Raw genomic sequence first — 21,479 nt, 5'->3', positions numbered from 1 at the left:
GCTGTCTTGAAGAAAGCTTACACCACAATAGCTTGTACTTAAATAATAAAAAAAAAAACCAAAACAAATACTAGCAAAAATTGAATAGCAACAAATAAAAGTTTGATTTACATGATGACTGGATTCGAAAGTTGATTACTACTTTCGAACTGACAAATTGAAAGTGTTGATGTAGTTTTTTTTATTTATTTAATCTATTTTCCAAATAAAGTAGCACGTTCCGTTAAAAAGAATAATGTTAGGAAAAGTTTTGACATTGCATTTTAAGTCACTAACATTACCGTATACTGTTTGTTTTAGTAACGTTTAGTGTCAAATTCTTAGAATATCTACTAAATTAAAAACAAGTGACTTATCGTCCTCTGTTTATTCATCCAATTTGAATTTGAATCGGAAAGTATGTATTGCTAGACAAATATAAGTTCATGTTTATCAATTCTTAGTTTCAAAATTATGTGTATGCTCACGTTGTGTGATAATAGACTAACGAAACGAATTAAAAAATTCTTACAATCTAGAGCTTAGCAATTTCAGTGCAAAGACCAAAATACAAAATTGCTATGACGTAACTAACGTAACACTATTTCGACGTCACAATACAGATATAATTTTCGACGACTTTGACGTTTTGTCGTAGCTGTTACACGTTCACATACGTATTTGATATTGTTTTATTTGTAACAATTATTTAACATCCAAAATAAAATTGACTTAGAATAAATATAAATTGTGGTCTCGAATCCCTTTTTCTCGCACGATGAACTGTAAAACATGACAAAAAAACCAACAACCTATAGTTGTTCATCTTTAGGTCATTTGGTTTCTTGTAGAGAGTTGTCTCATTGTCAAGCATACCATATCTTTATATAGAATATAGTCTGATATATTTTATATATATATGAAACAAGAGTATTGATAAGTACTTAATGCATGGCTATAATCCATTTTGAATTAATTGAACCATGAAACTAATTTTTGACTGTTCACATTAAATAGTCCGCGAAGCGAAGTTTTTAAAATGTGAGGAGTCAAAATTTTGTGTTATGGTACAATAAAATCAAAATAAATTATTTATATTTATTATAAATAAATTTCTATCAAAAATAAGGCGCAAAGAACTTTTTATATTATTTATATTACCAAAAATAAAAAAATAAGGAGCAAAGAACTTTTTGTATTATTTATATGACCAAAAGGAAGTTCGCTAGTCAGTTTCAAGATTAAAAACAAAACGTTTATAACAATAGTATATATTGCTACGGATCTTATTAAGGAAGCAAAAAAAATCAATACAATATATTGGTCAATTTGCTTGTTTTCGAGATATAAGGCATTGAAATTTTAGCGGGAGAATGTTCTCTCTTGTTTTTCTATAGCTTTATGATTTACAAATTAAAAGTCTCAAAAATATTATAAAAAAAACCCGAAGATTTTATAAGACTTTTACAGATGGACTAAAATTATTCATATACAAGATTTATAAAAAGAAAAATGGGGTCGATAGGCAAAATTTTTTAAGCATTTAAATGGATAAAACCAGGGGATTTCGAATGTCTGACAAAAATTCCAAAACATGAAAGTCAAGCGAACATCTCTAAAAGGCATATTAAGTGAAACTAAATACTAGAAATTATGTTATCATGTTCAACGACGTATTAACAAATCAGAATTCACAACTAATTTTATAATTAATTAGGGACAAACAAATGTTACATAACACGTCCGTTTTAAAATTATCATGCATCTAAACATTAACTTTAGTTAAAAAAATTTTAGACATATTCGAATTTATATTTATGATAACAGAGGGCCGAAAGATACCAGAGGGACAGTATATTTCAGCATATATAATAATTATGTCAGCCAAATTTCTACCACGCTCCTTAATTATAGGCGCATCACAAATTACTCGAATTTTGCGAGAAAAAAAATGTAAAGATGTGAAAATAAAAATGAAATCTTAATACATAAATATAAGACAAAAAATAAGAAACTCATCGTCCGGCATATACTTTAGCATTGCTTGTGTATTTGTCCTTTTCATGTTTAGCCATGACGTTGTTAGTTTATTTTCGATTTATGAGTTAGGCTGTCCCTCTGGTATCTTTCGTCCCTCTTTTATTATAAAGTGACACTAGTCGTGTTTCAGAATCAATAATTTATGAATAGTTTTAAGTGAAGTGACTATTCAATTGTTTCTTCAAGTTATTCTCATACCAACCATTTATTCTGGCAAATATGGTTATTTGTACAGATACATCAATTCCTGTGTGTGTGCTTATTATATTACATGTATGTAGTAAAAGTGGTTGCTAGGCAACCTTCTTTTACCAGACACAATCATTTTTTTTTAAAGTTTCTATACTTCATGTACTAAGCTAAAGACTAGCAATGGTATGAATAAAGACTTCTTTTGAGAAGGGGCAAAAAAAAAACCTCACCCCTTTTTATAGGTACCCTCTCGTTTGCCGATTTAGGCAAAACTTTAGACCAATTTGATACTGTGATTGTGCAATCCAAGATTGCGGTATACCATGAAACTACCTCAAATTCATTTGACAACCCCTTATAAGAGTATATACCCTTTAAAGTGAATTTGGTGTAACTATCGTCATTTAATATTAACATAAATATATTAATATAGAATAAGCTATGTATATCTACAAGAGTAACTAGAACAAAGGGTACATAATTGGGATAAGGAAACAAGAAAAAATGCTGTTATTTGAATTTTCGCCATGTAGTACTATTACTCATTATTTGGCAAAACGCCTATGTTGTTTGTAATTTTTACTATTAAATTGTTCATTTAACCATATTAGTTTCAGTAAAAATAATGTTTTGTTACATTACTATTTTACATGCTTTGAAGATTCAAGATTAAGAACATTTATAAAGTAAAACATGAGTCCCCTAGTAAAAGATGTAATGATTCAATTGGTATTTTTTCGTAAAATTGATAAAATACTTTGGAAAAAACAGCATTTGTAATTCAAGTAAGAACAGGAAACAAAGTTGATGTCGATTACCAGAAATTAACATGAGATAACTCATTAAAGTGAAAATATTGACCCCTCAACTTTTAATTATAATTTATATCATAGTTCGTATCAATCTGAACCCAACTATGCATAGTTGATAGGTACTTTTATATCAAGTAAGGGTCGTGTTATGAACTTTTAACATGACCTTGATCTCTGGCATTTTACTTTCTAACGAAATGTAAGCAAAATTTTGTCTAAATACTTTTTGGGTTTATTTGATAATATTTCTAACAAAGTAAAATAAATCAGATCGAGGGTCAAAGACAAGGTCATATATAACCTTTGACATTGAGATCAACTTTCAGGTCATTGAATGCACAACATGTCCCAAGTGATTTTTATTTTGTATTTGTCACTGTTTTAAAACTATTCAAATAACAATGTCAAATTTTTTCTTCAAAATACCAAAAATGACACTTTTATGTTCCAATAGCAACCACCCTAGCAACTTATTTCCCAAACCTTTAATGCTTAGTTATTCCTAGGCAACAGTCATAATTTAAATTTATCACTGAAGTATAATTTGTTGTGGATGCAAATGTGTAAAAATGATATCATGCAAAATGCCTACAATTTGCCTTTTTGAATACATTGAGAATTCCACTAATAGTATTTGATCCAGTGCTGCTCCCTTCTTCCCCATTTGTCAGAAATAATTTCTATCTTTCATCTTACTCATAAAGTGTTATATTTTAATGGATTATAGTCAACATATTCATAAAACTTGAAATGTGTGCATGATAACTGCTTAAAATAGGTCATTTGTTATCCTCAAATTATGCATTTTTGAGTCACAATCCAAGGTCCCGTAACCATGGCAACGGGGGCATACACAAATGTTTTGTCAACATTTTTCTTGTAAGTTTAGCAATAGCTACCAACAGACCAAGTTTCAAGAAAATCAGAGACAATGCGTGCCTCAACTTGGTTGGTGGTTACAGATAATTGCTATAAATTACTGAGTAAACCTGCAGGTATGGTAGGGTGTTCCATTAAAGTTAAATAGCATCATGTCTTTTCAACCTATTAGATCATTTTTTTAATAATATTAAAGATCATATGATAAATTATGGACTAATAGGTCACAAATCTGAAGGTGTACTACAGCATTTATATGTAAGTTAATCATAGTTGATACAAGTTTAATCTGCACTGTTGAAGAATATCTTATAATTATTCTTCAAAACCTCAACATTGAAATGAATTTCAAGAAAGGCTACATAAGTGACACATCTACCGATGACCAATAACCTGCGTCGGATATAAATCGACCTCATGCAAGAACATGTATACGAGCTTGATTGATTTATGAACATTCAAATACTAAATAAAAGATGAACCGCTTTTGTTTTTGTAGGGTTGTTATATCATTTCAAATTTCACCTAGCTAGACTTTATATACAGATTTGTTCACCTTGAAATAATTTGACAGATATATTAGCATATATTTCTATCAAACGCAGCTGATATTTGAGTGCTTGCATGAATATAAGACTTTTGCCTTTAATAATGCATGTGTTTAATGGATTAAAATCATATTTACGGAAGGAAACATAGTGTTCAAGTTTATATATCTATTTAATACTACATTAATGATTTCTGATCATAATATTATTATTCAATTATATTTTTTTAAGTTAATTAATACTATTAATATAATCAAATAGTTACAACTTTTAAGAAAAAAACCCTAATTATTTTGCAAGTCTAGAAAAATAATAGCATTATACATCATGATTTATCAGAGAGCTACATATATTTTTACTAACAAAAAAATAAATAACAATCGGGAGTGATCCAATTCAGTTGAATGACTATGGTATAATAGTTGACACTATCTGTGAACAGTTTTATGGTATGTTTGCCATTTGTTTCAGCTAACATGGCATCTACATGGTTTGGTGAGAACGAGCTTAGAATCGTATTATTAGGAGTTGCAGGATCTGGAAAAAGCAAAACAGCCAACTTATTATTAGGTCCAAAAGATAGCTTTAATTTTGAACCTCGTTCAATGCGATCCATCGCGAAATATTCCTATCGATATCAGAAAGCATTGAAGATCGTCGATAGTCCTGGTTTATTTGGTTTCAGAGAGATAAACATTAATCAAGAATTAGATGAATGCCTTAATTTATCAAAGCCAGGTCCACATATGTTTATTGTTTGTGTTCCAATGGATCGTATTACTGACCAGACAAGTAAAGCAGTAAAGAAATATGTGAAATATTTTGGCGAGGATATCTATGATTTTATGATAATAGCATTTACATTAATAGACCAATGGGAATTAGATAACGAAGAGTTAGAATTGGTACCAGATTTTGAAGCTTACCTTGAAAAATTACCTGCAAATATGAAACATTTGTTACAACGCTGTGAAAACAGATACTGTAAAATTAATAATAGAAAAACAGGAGACGAGAGTACAAAGCTAGCAAACCAAGTCATTGGGAAGATAATTGCAATTATAACAAGTAAACCCGTAAACAAACGTGTCTATAAAAGATCAAATAAATGGTTAATGAGATCTACGATACTGTGCATTGGTGTTGTGGTGTCCATTTCTGTAGTTGCAGTTGGCATACACTTTCTAAAATTATTGTAAAAGAACTCCAAAATAAAACACTGTAGATGACAATGAATTACGTCTTGTTACGAATAGTATTTATTTTTGTCATCATGGTGTAAACTACTATTATTATATATTATACAGGTCATGAAATAGATGTATCACATAATGTAAATAACTCAGTTCATTTAAATTTAGATAGGCGAATTTTAATACTACGTGTTCATGTAAAGAATACTGGTGTTTATTAAAATATGCCAGAACGACACTTACATTAAGTTAACAACGTAACAAACAGTTTTGTTGTGATTCGAGTGTTATTACTAGGTCTTATGTAGACTTAAAGTGAGTCTGGCTTAGAAAGTTAAAGTTATGATTAGTTTTCACTGATACATATATTTTCTTCAGTACAATAGTACAACTTGGTTTCTGCTGCTTCACTATTTGTTCATGTGTAGTATTCAAATAACTGTTGTTAACAATGTTCCATCTTGTATGTTGGGTATATTTTTCTTATATCGGTGGCCTATGTTTGAACCGTTGATATCTTATCTTTTGTTTGTAGCAATACATCTTTATAGTTTATCAAGTTCAGTTCTATAAAACGTTCTATCTGAGACAACGTGGGGCCAAATGACATAAATTTATCAAGTTAGAAATAAATCTTTGGTAAAAAACAAATTTGAACAGCCACGGTTTGAAACAAAATGGGAATGCCGAAAGAGAAACATAATTGGCAAGTCCCTAGTCTATATTATATAATTAAACCTTTTTGTCCATTTGTTATTCCTTATTTCCACGTTTTTGTCCATTCCTTTTTCTTATTCCTTATTTCCACATTATTGGTATTTCTTATTATGTCATTTCCTTATTTATCAACAGAATTTCATTTTTAAAATTTTTACTTCAAAATTATATCAAATTCTGGCCCAAGGAATCAGACGCTCAGCGGATACATAAGTCCACCATAAGAATTATAATATTTCCAAAAAGCTGATGTTGTTTCGCTATTTTCGCAAAATTGTTGAATTCAGTGTCTATTCTGAATGTGTTGCACCCTGAGTTCGACCAACGCCACAATTGCGGTTGCGACACAACACACCCACTATTACAATATTCAGTTATCTAGCCTGTAAATGAAATAAGATATACCAATTGCCCATATCAGATAAATGAACGCCGTTAGTTGTGAATATTTTGGGATTGTTTAATGATATTTCAGGATACTTATGTAGATCCCCTTCTAATTGTATACAAAGCCAAGCCGCAAAGTTGTTCATTCTTGTGGCTGGTAGATTTTTTAATTGTTGGTTCTGACTTTAAAACTCGGAATCTGGGACCACACAATTTGTGTTTGTGGTAGCATTCGGTATTTTCAGACTCTTTCTTTTTTTTCAAAATCAAAGAGTGATATAGCCTCTATACTATCACCACCAAAATGTATAACTCAAATGTTATTCTAGGTACAAGCTCCCCCATTTAAAGCCACCTTTACCTTGCTACAATACCCTGTATTTTTTAATTCAGTCCTAAGCTACAACCATCGTATGATGATTAAGCTACTACATTTTTTAAAATCGAAGACCCATCAACCCAAAACTGATTTGTGTTCTTGTTTTCTTGTTGACTTGAACATGTTGAAGATTCATTTAATGAAATAATTATAATTTAAAAAATAAGTAAATCAGATATTTAAAAAAGAGTCATATAAATTTGTATTAATTCAATGTGAAAGGTTTTGAGAGAAATAAATCAGTATCAGCTGTTATCAAACTTTGCACTAACTAACGAATGTACCTCTCACATGCATTTGACTTCCAGTAACCTAGTCTCTTTATCTCTACATCAGAAGTTCCTTTTTCAAAGTGACAAGTAGCAGCCTTTGGTTTCTGCATTTAACTTTTTAAACAATAAATTGGACAATCTTTCTGTTTAGTTTCTGTTTCTTCTTCTCATGTACCATGACCATATTGATCCGTTTTTTTAGAAACGGGATAACAGTTTAAGCAATTTCAACGTAATCTCTCTGATAGTGTAACTTTATCAATTGTTTTCACTTAGTACGCCTACAACCTTTTACTGCGTACTGTTTTACCTAGCCTAAAAAAACCACGATAAGCCATCCAAAAAGCTAAAGAACACACATGTGGTATAATTTATCAATGATGCGTTCTAATAGTTCCCCTGTAATTTGCAATCTTGTATCTTTAGAAATGTTTATACACTTAAAACCCTCAAACAATTTTGATCCAAGCTTTTTTTTTTATAAAACCTAGAATGTTCCATTGACTTAAAAACAGACAGATAACTGTCATATAAGCACCTTTTTGAGTGATATAGACATGATATAAGTAATAAATGTACTTAAATACGACAAAAGGGATAACCAAATGATATCATAATTACGCAGTTTACGGAACGCTTCAAAATCCCAAGAAAAAATGTACATTAGGTATCTTTAGTGTTCACTGATACTGAGGAATCCACTAGTTTGTTAATTTCAGCACCGATATCAGCCTCAAAAAGTCTAATGGTATAGTTGTGATGGATCTGCCGCTGAGTCTATGCTTCTGAATCGTTCCCAGTGTTTACGAGAAGTTACATCTGCTTTAAGCTGGGGTCACACATTCACGATTTTTAGTACCGTCCTCGACAAGACCATTCCGATTAAATTTATCAAAAGTCTGATCAAGATCCTGTGAATCGTGGATAGAAATTCAAACTTAAATCAAAATTTGCAAAAAAAATAATTTGATCACGACAACAATTATATAGTGTTCAGGAAGCGACAATATTCAACCGTTTCTAAGCGAATTAGTTCCGATAATCCCGTTCTGAATCCGCTTCTAACCCGATTTGTATTTTTAGCCAGGTAAAATTCGACCGATTATGTCATGACTTCGTCCCGACTCTACCGAACGTAATCCGACAGAGATCAGACAGTGACCAGCCAGTGAACCGACGCTGACGGAAGATATCAGTTAGAAAACTGTCGGCATATTCGGGATGATCAGGTACTGTCGGAACGTAAACCTATCACGGTCCGTTCTATCGCATTGGAAACGGCTTTTTCTGGTCTCAGTCGTATTGTATTCTGTAATTGTCGGGACTCTGACGTGGGTATCATTGATTAATTTCGTATTAATAACGGGACTGTTTCGGAACGGTTTCGGCCAAAAAAAAACGGTTCACAATCGACAAGATCTGGATGCAATATGGACTCAATCGGCAGACAAACAACTATGAAAAATTACTCCAGATCATTCCCGTCCAAATTACACAAGACATTGTTCGGAATTCGATCCGATACAGCAGAATCTGTCATGACATAGCTTTGATTGTAATCCGACTAGACAGAATCGGCTGAGTTGTCCCGAATGTTACGGGACGCACCTAACTTTCGGTGTGTTTTGCCGAACTATTCGGACCCTTCCCGACCCGTAAGAATCTGTAACGAACTAAAACGACTGCGTTCAGACAATGATAGGACATTCCAGATAATTGAGGATACTTTTCCGACTCTTTCACTTTTCGTGTCGTATTGCTGTCTGATGCAAACGGGAGCAATAATCGGCAATGTGTGAACCCCGCATTAAGCAGGGGTCACACATTCACGATTTTTACTGCCGTCCTTGACATGACCATTCCCGATTAAAATTTGTCAAAAGTCTGATCAAGATATTGTGAATCGTGCATAGAAATTCAAACTTTAATTAAAATTTGTAAAAAAAATTAATTTAATCTCTCCAGATCATTCCCGTTCCACAGAACACCATTCGGAATACACAGAATATTGTTCGAAATCCGATCCGATACTGTAGAATCTGTCACGACATACCAACGTTTGTAATCCGACTAGACAAAATCGGTTGAGTTTTCCCGAATGTTACGGGATGCATCTAACTGTCGGGGTGCTTTGCCGAACTATTAGAATCCTTCCCGACCCGTAGGAAACTATTAAGCCTCGGTCACACCTTAACGGATAGCTCGAACGGACGCCTAACGGTGATCTTTTCAATCCGTTCATGTCCGTTAGACGTCCGTTCTTGTCCGTTAGACTCTCGTCCATATCCGTTGCATGTCCGTTAAGCGTCCGTTTTATCCGTCGAGGTCCGTTCTGTCTGGTGGAAAATTTTGAGCATGTTCAAAACTTTAAACGGACGTCCAACGGATAAAATGTCCGTTGAACGTACGTCAGGCGTCCGTTAGGCATCCGTTTTGTACGGTACTCGTCCGTTTCGTTTCCGTTTTGTATCCGTTACGTGTCCGTTATACATCCGTTGGAGGTCTGGAAGATAAATTCACCAACGGACTTCTACCGGTTGTTAAACGGATAAAACGGATGTTGAACGGACGAAAAACGGACTGCTATCGGACGTATAACGGATAAAACGGATGATGAACAGATCTGAAACGGATAAATGCCAATTGAAAATTTCGCGTCAGAAATGCCCATTATTGGTATGTCAGATTTCTTCAGGTTCATGAATTCTTATTATTCATAATCTATCTTAGAGTATAGGTTCGTCTTCACAATCAAGCAGTTCTTGTTTAGACCAGACACTGCCCTTTTGGTAGAATTTTGAAGAACAAACCAAAACCAGTTACACAGAAACATTTTAAATATTTATGCGATTAACATGTATTATTATTTTCGCCTTTGATTTTTTCCATATACATCTTGTTCATCCGTTTTATCCGGTACGCTTCCGTTAGGTGTCCGTTTTATGCGTACCCGTCCGTTGGATGTACGTTCGACATCCGTTCTGTCCGGTACGTGTCCGTTTCTCGTACGTTGCATATCCGTTGTGTGTCCGTTATGCATCCGTTACACGTCCATTTTATTCGGTCAGTACATCAACGGACTCCCAACGGATAACAATTTTGTCAACGGACAACTTTTATGTTCATCAGTTAGGCGTTTGTTCGTGCTATCCGGTAAGGTGTGACCGCGGCTTTACGAACTAAACGACTGCGTTCAGATGTTGATAGGACATTCCAGATAATTTAGGATACTTATCCGACTTTTTTCACTTTTCGGGTCGTATCGCTGTCGGATCTCAAACGGGAGCAATAATCGGCAATGTGTGAACCCTGTATTAAAGCATGCGTTAAATTTCATATTATACACCTTTATTTTCAAAACAAGCGGTCGAACCAACTGCATAACTTGTTTCGATTTTGAAGACTCCTTATTCAATATAGGAACCAAAGCGCCTCTTGAAAGAGCCTCATGAAGGAATTCAATAAACCAACTAGTGAGTGTGGCTCTTTTAGCGTAACCTCTTTACTTTGAAAATAAGGAACATTTTTCTATTTGTTTCTCTCAACTTATCATGCAGAATTCTTATAAACATTTTAATAGTGTCAATTTCTAAACCAAGATAAGAGATGTAACTTGATGGACCAATTGTTTTATCTTCTGCTAGACGAATGCTCATTTCTGTATAAACGACATGGAAAGTATTCAGAAGTATGAAATAATTGTTTTAATCTACTTTCCCGACAGAATAAAATATCCATATAATGCTCACAGGGTTTCTGTCCCGATCTTAACCTTACCAGCCATTCAAAAAAGTGGCAAATTTTTAAAACAGATTAGAAACAGTCGCTAGCCCTATAGGCAACGCTTTTTGGATAAAGTAATAACCATCATTTTAAAACCAAATAAATCAAAATCGTAGGGATGTAATGGTATCAATCTAAATTCAGAAGACACTTTCATTTTACGTTCCATCAACGATTTTGGTTTTGTTTGAAAAAAAGAGGGACGGAAGATGCCAAAGGGACAGTCTAACTCATAAATCTAAAACAAACTGACAACGCCATGGCTAAAAATGAAAAAAGACAAACAGAAAAAACAATAGCACACATGACAAATCATAGAAAACCAAAGAATAAACAACACGAACCCCACCAAAAACTAGGGGTGATCTCATGTGCTCCGGAAGGGTAAGCAGATCCTGCCCCACATGTGGCACACGTCGTGTTGCTTATCTGATTACAAATCCGGTAAATAGTCTAATTCGGTAGGTCACATTCATGAAAGGAAAGGGGATTGTAGTTACGACGTAAGGAACATATCCGATATCATAAGTGAAACGGTTATTCTATAACGGTCAACCAACTCGTGATGGCGTCCGTAAAATTTTCGAAGGGATGATGTGAGCAGCAACCCTCTATCAAGAAAATCATGATAGGAAATGCAAGCACGGGAATATCGTATCAATTGGGAGATATATACCCCGTATACAGGTGCTGCTGGAATGTTGCTACTTAGAAATGGAAAGCTGAAATCATCATTTTTGTCGTAAAGTTTTGTTTTCAACCGACCCTCATTGTCAATTTCTATACTTTTTTTGACCTAGTATTCAAAATCTTGTTAAAAGAAGTACATGTATATTGTACCGAACAATTTTGAGGGTCAATTAAAATATTTACACTTTTACCAAATGGAAATAACAAGTGATGAATGAGACGCCTTCAAGACGGGTTTTATGAACAATACCTATTGGAGATAGACGTAGAATTTTAAATGTCCGGTATAAAAGTAGACCCGCAATTCGATCCGACACTTACTACTTTTTTGTTTTGATATGCTGAAATTAAATTATGTCAATTTGTAGACAACCTTAGTCCTTCATTACCCACTGTAAAACGAAATATAAAACAATCAGATAAAATCTGTTTATTCTCCTTAATAGGATAATTTGTAACTAATTTTAATAAAACTTCAACCTTTATCGGAGTTCTCGACAGCCGACGTATTTCGGATAAAGGGTATCTGTCTACCTGCATCTGTTCTGCGTCCAGTTTGTCCGAAACGTGATCTATTCCAGGAACGAAAACTGCCCATTCGTGAACCAGCCACATTTTTAGGGACCCTACAATGTATGTCAGGATTTGAACTATTGCATCTCAAACATTTATGAAGGTATCGACATTATGGTAAAATACATGCACCTCTGTTATTGAACTGAAACATTTCCTGCATGTTAGTGTTATCCATATAAACCCCAGGACTAGGTGTATTTAACTGCATTGAATGAATACATAGCAATCAAAGTTCCTGGTCAACTTTAGCCCATGACATAGCTGGGTTTCTAGCTTTCTTTTGACAAAATAGTTGATCATAGTACTTCCAACCTAGCCCAATTGAACGATTTGCTCCAAACTTACATATATTTAAAAAAAAATAATTGTGTATCTTTTAAATTCATACTAACATAAATACTTGTGTAAATAAGGAAATCATCTACTTCACGTGCACGTGTTAAAATCAGTTATCGTTTTACTTAGTTAAGTTTGGATAATCAGCTGTCCATTTGTATCTAAAGTGAAAGAATTTGATTGATCTGCGCTTAAATTTGTAAGCATAATACCTAATTCTACATATTCACTATCAAATATTTTGTTTGGAAACAATTGAACCTTGATTATTATTTGCATTTTTTACTGGCAAAATATCAGAACATTGTTGCCTGTCATTGACTGAATCTGGAGATGGAACAGTAGCTGAAGAGTTAACTAGTTCATTGCTAGTCTGTACAACTTCATTCCTAATTTCCGGAGTCATCTGAGTTGAAATTTGCGTGACATTATGCTGTCGAACTTCAATGCTAGAACTTCTTCGCAACTGTGTCCGTAAGTCCCTCTGCTGAACTCCTTGGTAAATAACCTCGTTGGATTGCTGACTAACATATGCTTGCTAGCTAGGCTGTACAAATGACCGTAACATTTTCATCGCTGCGTAAGGATTTAAGAGGACCTATGTGACATAAGAATCGTTTTCAAATTTCTGTAGAATGTTTTCTTTTTCAAACTAAAAAAATACTATAATATTAGTGAAATGGCCCTTAGTTATATTTAAAAAAGAACTTGTATCGTTTCAGCGTTTTAGTGTGGTGTGACTTGTTTATTAACTTCATAGATTTATTCGTTAATGGTTTCATTTAAATTGCTTGTCGCGTAGCTGATGGAAACATTTCACATAAAGATAGTTTTCGCACACGTTCATGCGACACTTGTATTTAAAATTATGTGCGTCTTCTTTTTATCCAAAATTATGAGTTTCTATGAGTTTTAAAATTTCTATTTTCTAGATTCGAAATAAATGAATTCTACTGAATTCAACCAGCAAATAAAAAGCTACAATGAAATCTAATATCTAAGTAATTCTCGGTAATCTTAACAGAAGAAAAATCAATTAAAATATGTAACACTAAATACTGGACTAAAACCATGTGCTTTTTCTATCATTCAAAATTTCAATAAAATTGCGATTTTTTGGAAGACATTAGTGGAATAAATTACTTTTGGAGTGTCAAAAACTCGTTGGAAGTACTTGATAAATTGCATGCTTATATTGGTGATTTTGAATCTGTTCAAAGTTTTGATTTTTCTACCCTGTATACCACATTGCCTCACATTCTCATTAAGAAAAAATTCACACACCTAATCAAATGGGCATTCAAAAAATCAGAATGTGAATATATATGTTCAAACTCTTTTAGGTCATTTTTAAGTAGCAATAAACAAAAAAAAAACTATGTTAATTGGACATGCTTTGATACTATATATGCCCATTGAATTTTTACTAGATAACATTTTTGTTCGCTTTGGGGATTCCGTATATCGTCAGATTATCGGAATTCCAATGGGGACTAACTGTGCACCACTTATTGTGGACCTCTTTTTGCATTGTTATGAGTTCCAATTTATGACAAAAATAAGCAAAGACCCATCAACACAACATCTGATAAACAAATTTAATAATACTTTATATATTTGGATGATATTTTGGCTTTCAATAATGACGACTTCAGTATGTATATTAAAGATTTATCCTGCTGAACTTACTTTAAATAAAGCTAATAATAACAATGACCACTGCCCTTTCCTCGATCTTGATATCTATATCACTAACGGAAAGCTGAATACTAAAATTTATGATAAAAGGGATGATTTTTCATTTCCTATCGTTAATTATCCGTTTTTAGATGGTGACGTTCCCTTGTCACCATCTAACGGTGTTTATATATCTCAACTTGTACGATTCGCTCGTGTATGTAACAATGTTTTAGATTTTAACGAGAGAAATTTATGTATTACTGAAAAATTATTACACCAGGGTTTTCGATATCACAAACTAGTCAAAACATTTACTAAATTTTATCATCGGTATAAAGACAGCATTCGTAAATATAGCTCAACATGCAGACTTCTTATACGTTCAGGTATTGCACATCCAATTTTTTATGGAAATATTCTTTATAAAGCACAAAGGTGTCAGTACTCACCTCAGAAACTTACAAAACCTTTGAATAGACTTATTAAGAAGGGATATAATTACGATACTGTTGTCAAGTCATTAAAGATTGCATATTTTGGCGTTAATATTGAGTCACTGATAAGGTCTTTGCGTCGGAACTAAACACATTTATTCTAAAAAAAGTTGTTGGCATGACACGGGTTATGTTCTTCTCAAATATGTTATGATGGTATGATACTAAACCCCTAACGGGAAGGATTGTGCCTGATGTTCATATGATGAAATTATAATCTTTCAGTCAGTTTAATTGAAGTCTGGAGCTGGCATGTCAGTTAACTGCTAGTAGTCTGTTGTTATTTATGTATTATTGTCATTTTGTTTATTTTCTTTGGTTACATCTTCTGACATCAGACTCGGACTTCTCTTGAACTGAATTTTAATGTGCGTATTGTTATGCGTTTACTTTTCTACATTGGTTAGAGGTATAGGGGTAGGGTTGAGATCTCACAAACATGCTTAACCCCGCCGCATTTTTGCGCCTGTCCCAAGTCAGGAGCCTCTGGCCTTTGTTAGTCTTGTATTATTTTAATTTTAGTTTTTGTGTAAAATTTGGAAATTAGTATGGCGTTCATTATCACTGAACTAGTATATATTTGTTTAGGGGCCAGCTGAAGGACGCCTCCGGGTGCGGGAATTTCTCGCTACATTGATGACCTATTGGTGACCTTCTGCTGTTGTTTTTTTTTAATTGGTCGGGTTGTTGTCTCTTTGACACATTCCCCATTTCCATTCTCATTTTTATTTTTATTCATTCAATATACTAATTTAAAGAAATACAATTCAATGTTCATCAATTTCTTTTTTTTATCTTTTGAATATCTTTTGAAACAATATATGTTAACTCATACGAAATCCATTTTTTTACGTCTTTTTCTCTCTGCTGAAGCACGGGAAAAAAAGAATGACTACACAAATATCAAAATAATCAACATCACACATAATGTATTAATTCCACTGCGTGTAAACATGTAAAAAGCAAGACAATTACGAAAACTTCAGCCAACTTTCCTTCGATAACCGGCTGAAAACCAGTATTATTCTACATAGGAATTATTCTTATTATGACAATAGTTTCCAATTTTGTATTAAAAAGACCTATAGAACTGCTATTATGACTATTATGTATGTAATAAATGCAACTAACTTTATAAATATACTTATTGAATATTTTTCCCTAAATATTCAATGACTAATTTAAGGGATACTTAATTGAAGCTGTAGATTGAGTAAATTGTTAACAGCAAAAGTGCAATAAAACTTTGATCAATTTAAAAAAAAAAAAGTCATCTGGGGCCAACACTTATTATTTGTTTTGAATGATTCTTGTACCATATGATAAGTAACAACTACAAAAGGTAACAAATAAAATTTGAATTGAAAAAAAATTAAAAAGACCTATATTTTAAAAGAAAATAGTCCTTTATCGTTTTTATTATTTCATCGACGCATTTAAAGGGAGCAATGTACATAAGGCGTATGTGTTCACCAACACAGGTTCGAATGATTGTGATTCAAACCGTACAAAAGTATTTTCTGCTTTTTAAAAAAAAATTAGTATAATTACTTTTTTTACACGTAAATATTTATACTTTCGTATCATAAACAAACTGTCCAAATTCCATACATTTCGCTAAAAGTTATTGATGACTGATAAACCTTCACTCAGATTTGTTAACAGATGTGTAAACTTTAAGAAAATACTTTGTGCAAACATCAGTAAAATATTGAAAAACGAAAATATTTTTTTTAAAGTTTGCTCAATATACTGGATTTAAGTAATAATCAGGCTGTTGTACAAAATTCATAAAATTCAAGGTATGCTCGACAGTGTTATTGTTGTCTACAAAAACATTTATCACAGAAAGTACCTTAATGTTAGAATATAAGATCGCTATATCTCGCTTTTTCGAAGTAAATTTTACATCCTCGTTCGTTTACATTTTTCATGTCAGTGAAATTTTGAAGAGGAATCTGTATTTTAAGTTCTAACGATTTTTTTTGATTTCCTAGATCGTACCATTCATAGCAAACAGCAGAAAGTTATAAGATTTAGAAGAAAATGGTTGATACATCGGGATTTTGTTGAAGAAATGACAGAAACTATTCGCAAAATAACAAGGAAAACACAAATGATTGAATGCTGACATACTTGCTATTTTCTTTGTTAGAAAAGCCTTTAAAAATAGTGCAGCCTTTTTTTATTCATTTTGGGCATTATAGACGTTAAACATATGTAACATGAAATAAACAACATATAAAAAATAAGATGTGGTATGTTTGCCAATGAGACAACTATCCATAAAAGACCAAAATGACAAAAACATTAACAATTATAGGTCACCGTACGGCCTTCAACAATAAGCAAAGCCCATACCGCATATAGTCAGCTATAAAAGGCCCCGATAAGGCAATGTAAAACAATTCAAGCCAGAAAGCTAACGGCCTTATTTATGTAAAAAAATTAACGAAAAACAAATATGTAACACATTAACAAACGACAACCACTGAATAACAGGCTCCTGACTTAGGACAGGCGCATACATAAATAATGTGGCGGGGTTAAACATGTTAGCGGGATCAAAATCCCCCTAACTTGGGACAGTGGTATAACAGTACAACATAAAAACGAACTATAAAAATCAGTTGAAAAAGAATTAACTCATCAGATAGACAAAAAATAAAAGTGGACGTGGCCGGGTACTTTTACATCCCAACACAAAACGACACAATGAACAGATCTGAGAGTACTCGCAGCAGTTATCTGACAGCTAGTTCGAAGCCATTAACAACAGATCGTTTCTGCGTGTGTTGCATTGTTGTTTGTTTTTTGTTCACTTCATTCGTTGTTTTTTTTCTGATATATAAAAAAGAAGATGTGTTATGATTGGCAAGAATACAACTCTCCACAACAGACAAAATGACACCAAAATTAACAACTATAGGTCACCGTACGGCCTTCAATAATTAGCAAAGCCCATATCGCATAGTCAGCTTTACAATGCCCCAACATGACAATGTAGAACAATTCAAACGAAAAAACTAAGCGCCTACTTTACGTACAAAAAATGAACGAAAAACAAATATGTAACATATAAACAAACGACAACCACTGAATTACAGGCTCCTATATATATAGTTGATATGCTTCCCTCGGTTTTAGTTTGTAACCCGAATTTGGTTTTGTTTTGATCGATGTATAACTTTTTGATGGACTTTAAATAACAGCAGCTGTATATTGTATTAAGAAAATACAATTTAAGGTGGTCACTACGCCTTTCAGTATTGAATTTTTTGTTTGTTCTGTTGTATTTAGAAAGTAAAAGATAATGTTGTGGTGAAGTGTACATAATTGCATGTGGTCACTTATGTACATATATGTTCAAAATAGATGAAGCATTTAAGCACATAAATACGTTTGGTTTGGTAAAACAACGTGCATTAAAACATAAGGTATTTTTTTTTTGTTGAACAGTGGTATACTACTGTTGCCTTTTTTTATACAAATGAAATCTAAAAATGTTCAACAAAAAACTTCTAAAAATCTACAAATGTGTATCTAAAGCCTATGTTTCTTTTTTTCATAAATTGACAAGAATCAGTTAAAACAATATATACCTATCTTAGTTTTGTTAATTTAAATTCTGGAAGGTTAATTTAGTTTGAAACCTTACAGTGAATATTGTAACTTCTTTTGCAGATTGATTTACACCATGCACGCATTACAAAGACATGATGTTTCTAAAATATTAAACAAAAAGTCAACATAATGTAGGCCTTATTATAATAATGTCTGAGAGGCCTGATGGAGGTCCTTCATTTCGTTAATTTGTTTATAATATTTTCACTATTATTTAATTTTTTGTGGTATAATTATCTATTCTTTATAATTATTCACCCCATAATTCTCTTTTCTTATTGGTCTTTTTTAATCTTTAATATGTTATCCTTTTGTTCTACACTTTGGGCCAATGAAGATAACTTATTCTGTAAACATTATCTTGACCCACATTGTGTTAAGTTCATATAACTTTAACATTTATTGAGTTATATTTAGTCAACATTATGAAAGTCATAATACGTAAAACACGTTTGAGCATTGTGATAGGTAAATATTAGTTAAAATAAGGTGTAATTTTTTATTACAGTTTTACAAAAAAAAAACTCATTTCAAATCAACAGAGAACTTTGTTTACTTTAATTCCATAATAATTTAAATTTAAACTGAAGTTTTTCAGTTGTATAAAAAAACTTCCTAACTGCCAGTAAATATTGAATTTTTGTTTAGTATTAAGATGACTTGGAAGTAATTGTGTAATAATAGTGTTCAGATAATGAAATTGGAAAACAGTAACCCGAGAAAAAGAGTAGGCATTTTTTTCTTTGAAAGATCAACACACACAAGGAAAGTGACAGAGCAAATATTGAGACAATTAAAATTTGAGTTCAGTTATATGTTTTAGAGTTAAATTTGGCGTCCGTTTTCACTGAATTAGTACACATATGTATATATGAGCCAGCTGAGGTTAACCTCCGGATGCGGGATTTCTCGTTGCTTTGAAGTCCCATTGGTAGCATTCAGATGTTATATGTTCCTTTGTCAGATTGTTGTCGCTTTGACATATTCCTCATTTCTATTCTCAATTTTAAGAATGAAAGCGAAATAAATGTGATAAGATGAAATTATGAGTACATATTCCAAAGCTTTAACAGTGCTAAATATAGTATAATCGATCCAATATTTTTTTGTAGTTCGTTTGTTATTCAATTCCAGTTGATCATTAAGAGTTTCTATCTACTGACATGAATACATAAACGAGTCTTTTTTAATTCGTGATAAAAAGAAGATGGCGACGTCCAAAATGTGAGTTTGAAAAAATAATACGAGAGACAATGGTGAAAACTTAATTCATTTGAAGAATATTATCATCAACAGTATTTTATTTGCACTTGTAAGTTCTTGCAATATGATATACCATTCGGAGAAACCTTATTCAATGTGCAAAAATCTTCTAGTTGTACTTCTTTCAAAACTCTCAAGATTATGTTTTATAATTTAGCAACATTACATTATAATTTATATTTCAGTTCTGATGGCAGGATTTGCTCCATTCAAACAATCAGTTCCAGGAAATGAGATACGTATGGTTCTGATAGGGAAAACTGGTACTGGAAAAAGCAAAACTGGAAATTCCATTATTGGAGATAAAAGAAACCAATTCCCTTTTGGTTGTAATGCGAATTCCATTACATTTTTGTGTTCTTGGAAAACGACTGTAAGATTTGGAAAGAAACTTGATGTTGTAGACACGCCAGGAGTTTTTGACACACATAGAGCTAATTTTGAAGTACAAAAAGAAATAGCCAGATGCATAGCATTAACAACCCCTGGTCCCCATGCGTTGCTATATTGTGCTAAGATGGGTAGATTTACCCAAGAGGACATAGATACAGTAGAACATTTCGTCAAGTACTTTGGCGAAGAATTATTGAATTATACTATTGTGGTTTTCACACAAGTTGATCAATGGGAACTGGACGAAGAAGAGAAAGGCGAAGGACCTAATACTGTCGAGCAATACATAAAAGATTTACCAGATAACCTGAGGCGTTTTATTGACCGCATTGAAAATCGATATGTATTTGTTAACAACAGGCTTCAGGGACGCCAACAAGAAGATATGGTTAGAAAGTTAATAAAGAATGTTGAAACACTTATTCTCACCAGGAATAACAAATGCTATACAAATGCTAATTACGAAAAAACGGAGAAAATTTTGGAGGAAGAAACAGAAAAGAATCAATTATCTAGGGACGAAGTAAAGAATAGTTCAAGTTTTTTTCTGATCATATATAAAATGATCGAGTTCGTAGAACATATTATAAGGTTGTTTTTTTGACAATGATACTGTGATTGTTGGAGTTAGAAATTTTAAATAATTGATAAAATAAAGTTAATAATTTTTAGACATTTAATCTTTATCGTTGAATCAATGTATAATATATAAATTAAAAGAATCAAAGGTTTATTATCTTTATAAATTGATGCAAACAAAATTTTTTAGTCATAAAATTCAAATATTAGTACCTTTCTTATTATACAATCAATCCTTACATGAAAATATAACTCATTTACTATGCAGCTATATAGATTTACATAATAAAATGCTTATATGGTCAGTTTTTTGTTGTTGTGGACAAATAATTTTATTATATGAGTCAGTCTGAGATATGAAAACTATTGAATTTTGTTTAAGATTCAATATTTTGAATACAAAAAGGACATGCTGGCACTCTAAATTGATGCAAACAAAATTTTTTAGTCATAATATTCTAATATTAGTACCTTTCATATTATAAAATCAATCCTTACATGAAAATATAACTCATTAACAATGCAGCTATATAGATTTACATAATAAAATGCTATTATGGTCAGTTTTGAGTGTTGAGGACAAATAATTTTATAATACGAGTCAGTCTGAGGTATGAAAACTACTGAAATTTGTTTACGATTCAATATATTGAATAAAAAAAA

The 21,479-nt window shown here is 32.3% G+C and overlaps 1 protein-coding gene across 1 annotated transcript; it reads left to right on the top strand.

The window, feature by feature from the left end:
* The first annotated feature begins 4,926 nt into the window (after nucleotides 1-4,926).
* On the top strand, nucleotides 4,927-20,841 carry LOC134718125 (GTPase IMAP family member 8-like). Its single transcript, XM_063580616.1, has 2 exons — nucleotides 4,927-5,518; nucleotides 20,030-20,841. The coding sequence occupies exons 1-2, from the start codon at nucleotides 4,927-4,929 to the stop codon at nucleotides 20,839-20,841; spliced, it is 1,404 nt and encodes a 467-aa protein (XP_063436686.1).
* Nucleotides 20,842-21,479: the final 638 nt, after the last annotated feature.

This window comes from Mytilus trossulus, chromosome 5 (genome assembly GCF_036588685.1).
Source record: "Mytilus trossulus isolate FHL-02 chromosome 5, PNRI_Mtr1.1.1.hap1, whole genome shotgun sequence".
Classification (NCBI taxonomy): Eukaryota; Metazoa; Mollusca; class Bivalvia; order Mytilida; family Mytilidae; genus Mytilus; species Mytilus trossulus.
The sequence above is the reverse complement of the archived record's forward strand: the minus strand, read 5'-3'. Positions and strand labels throughout refer to the sequence as shown.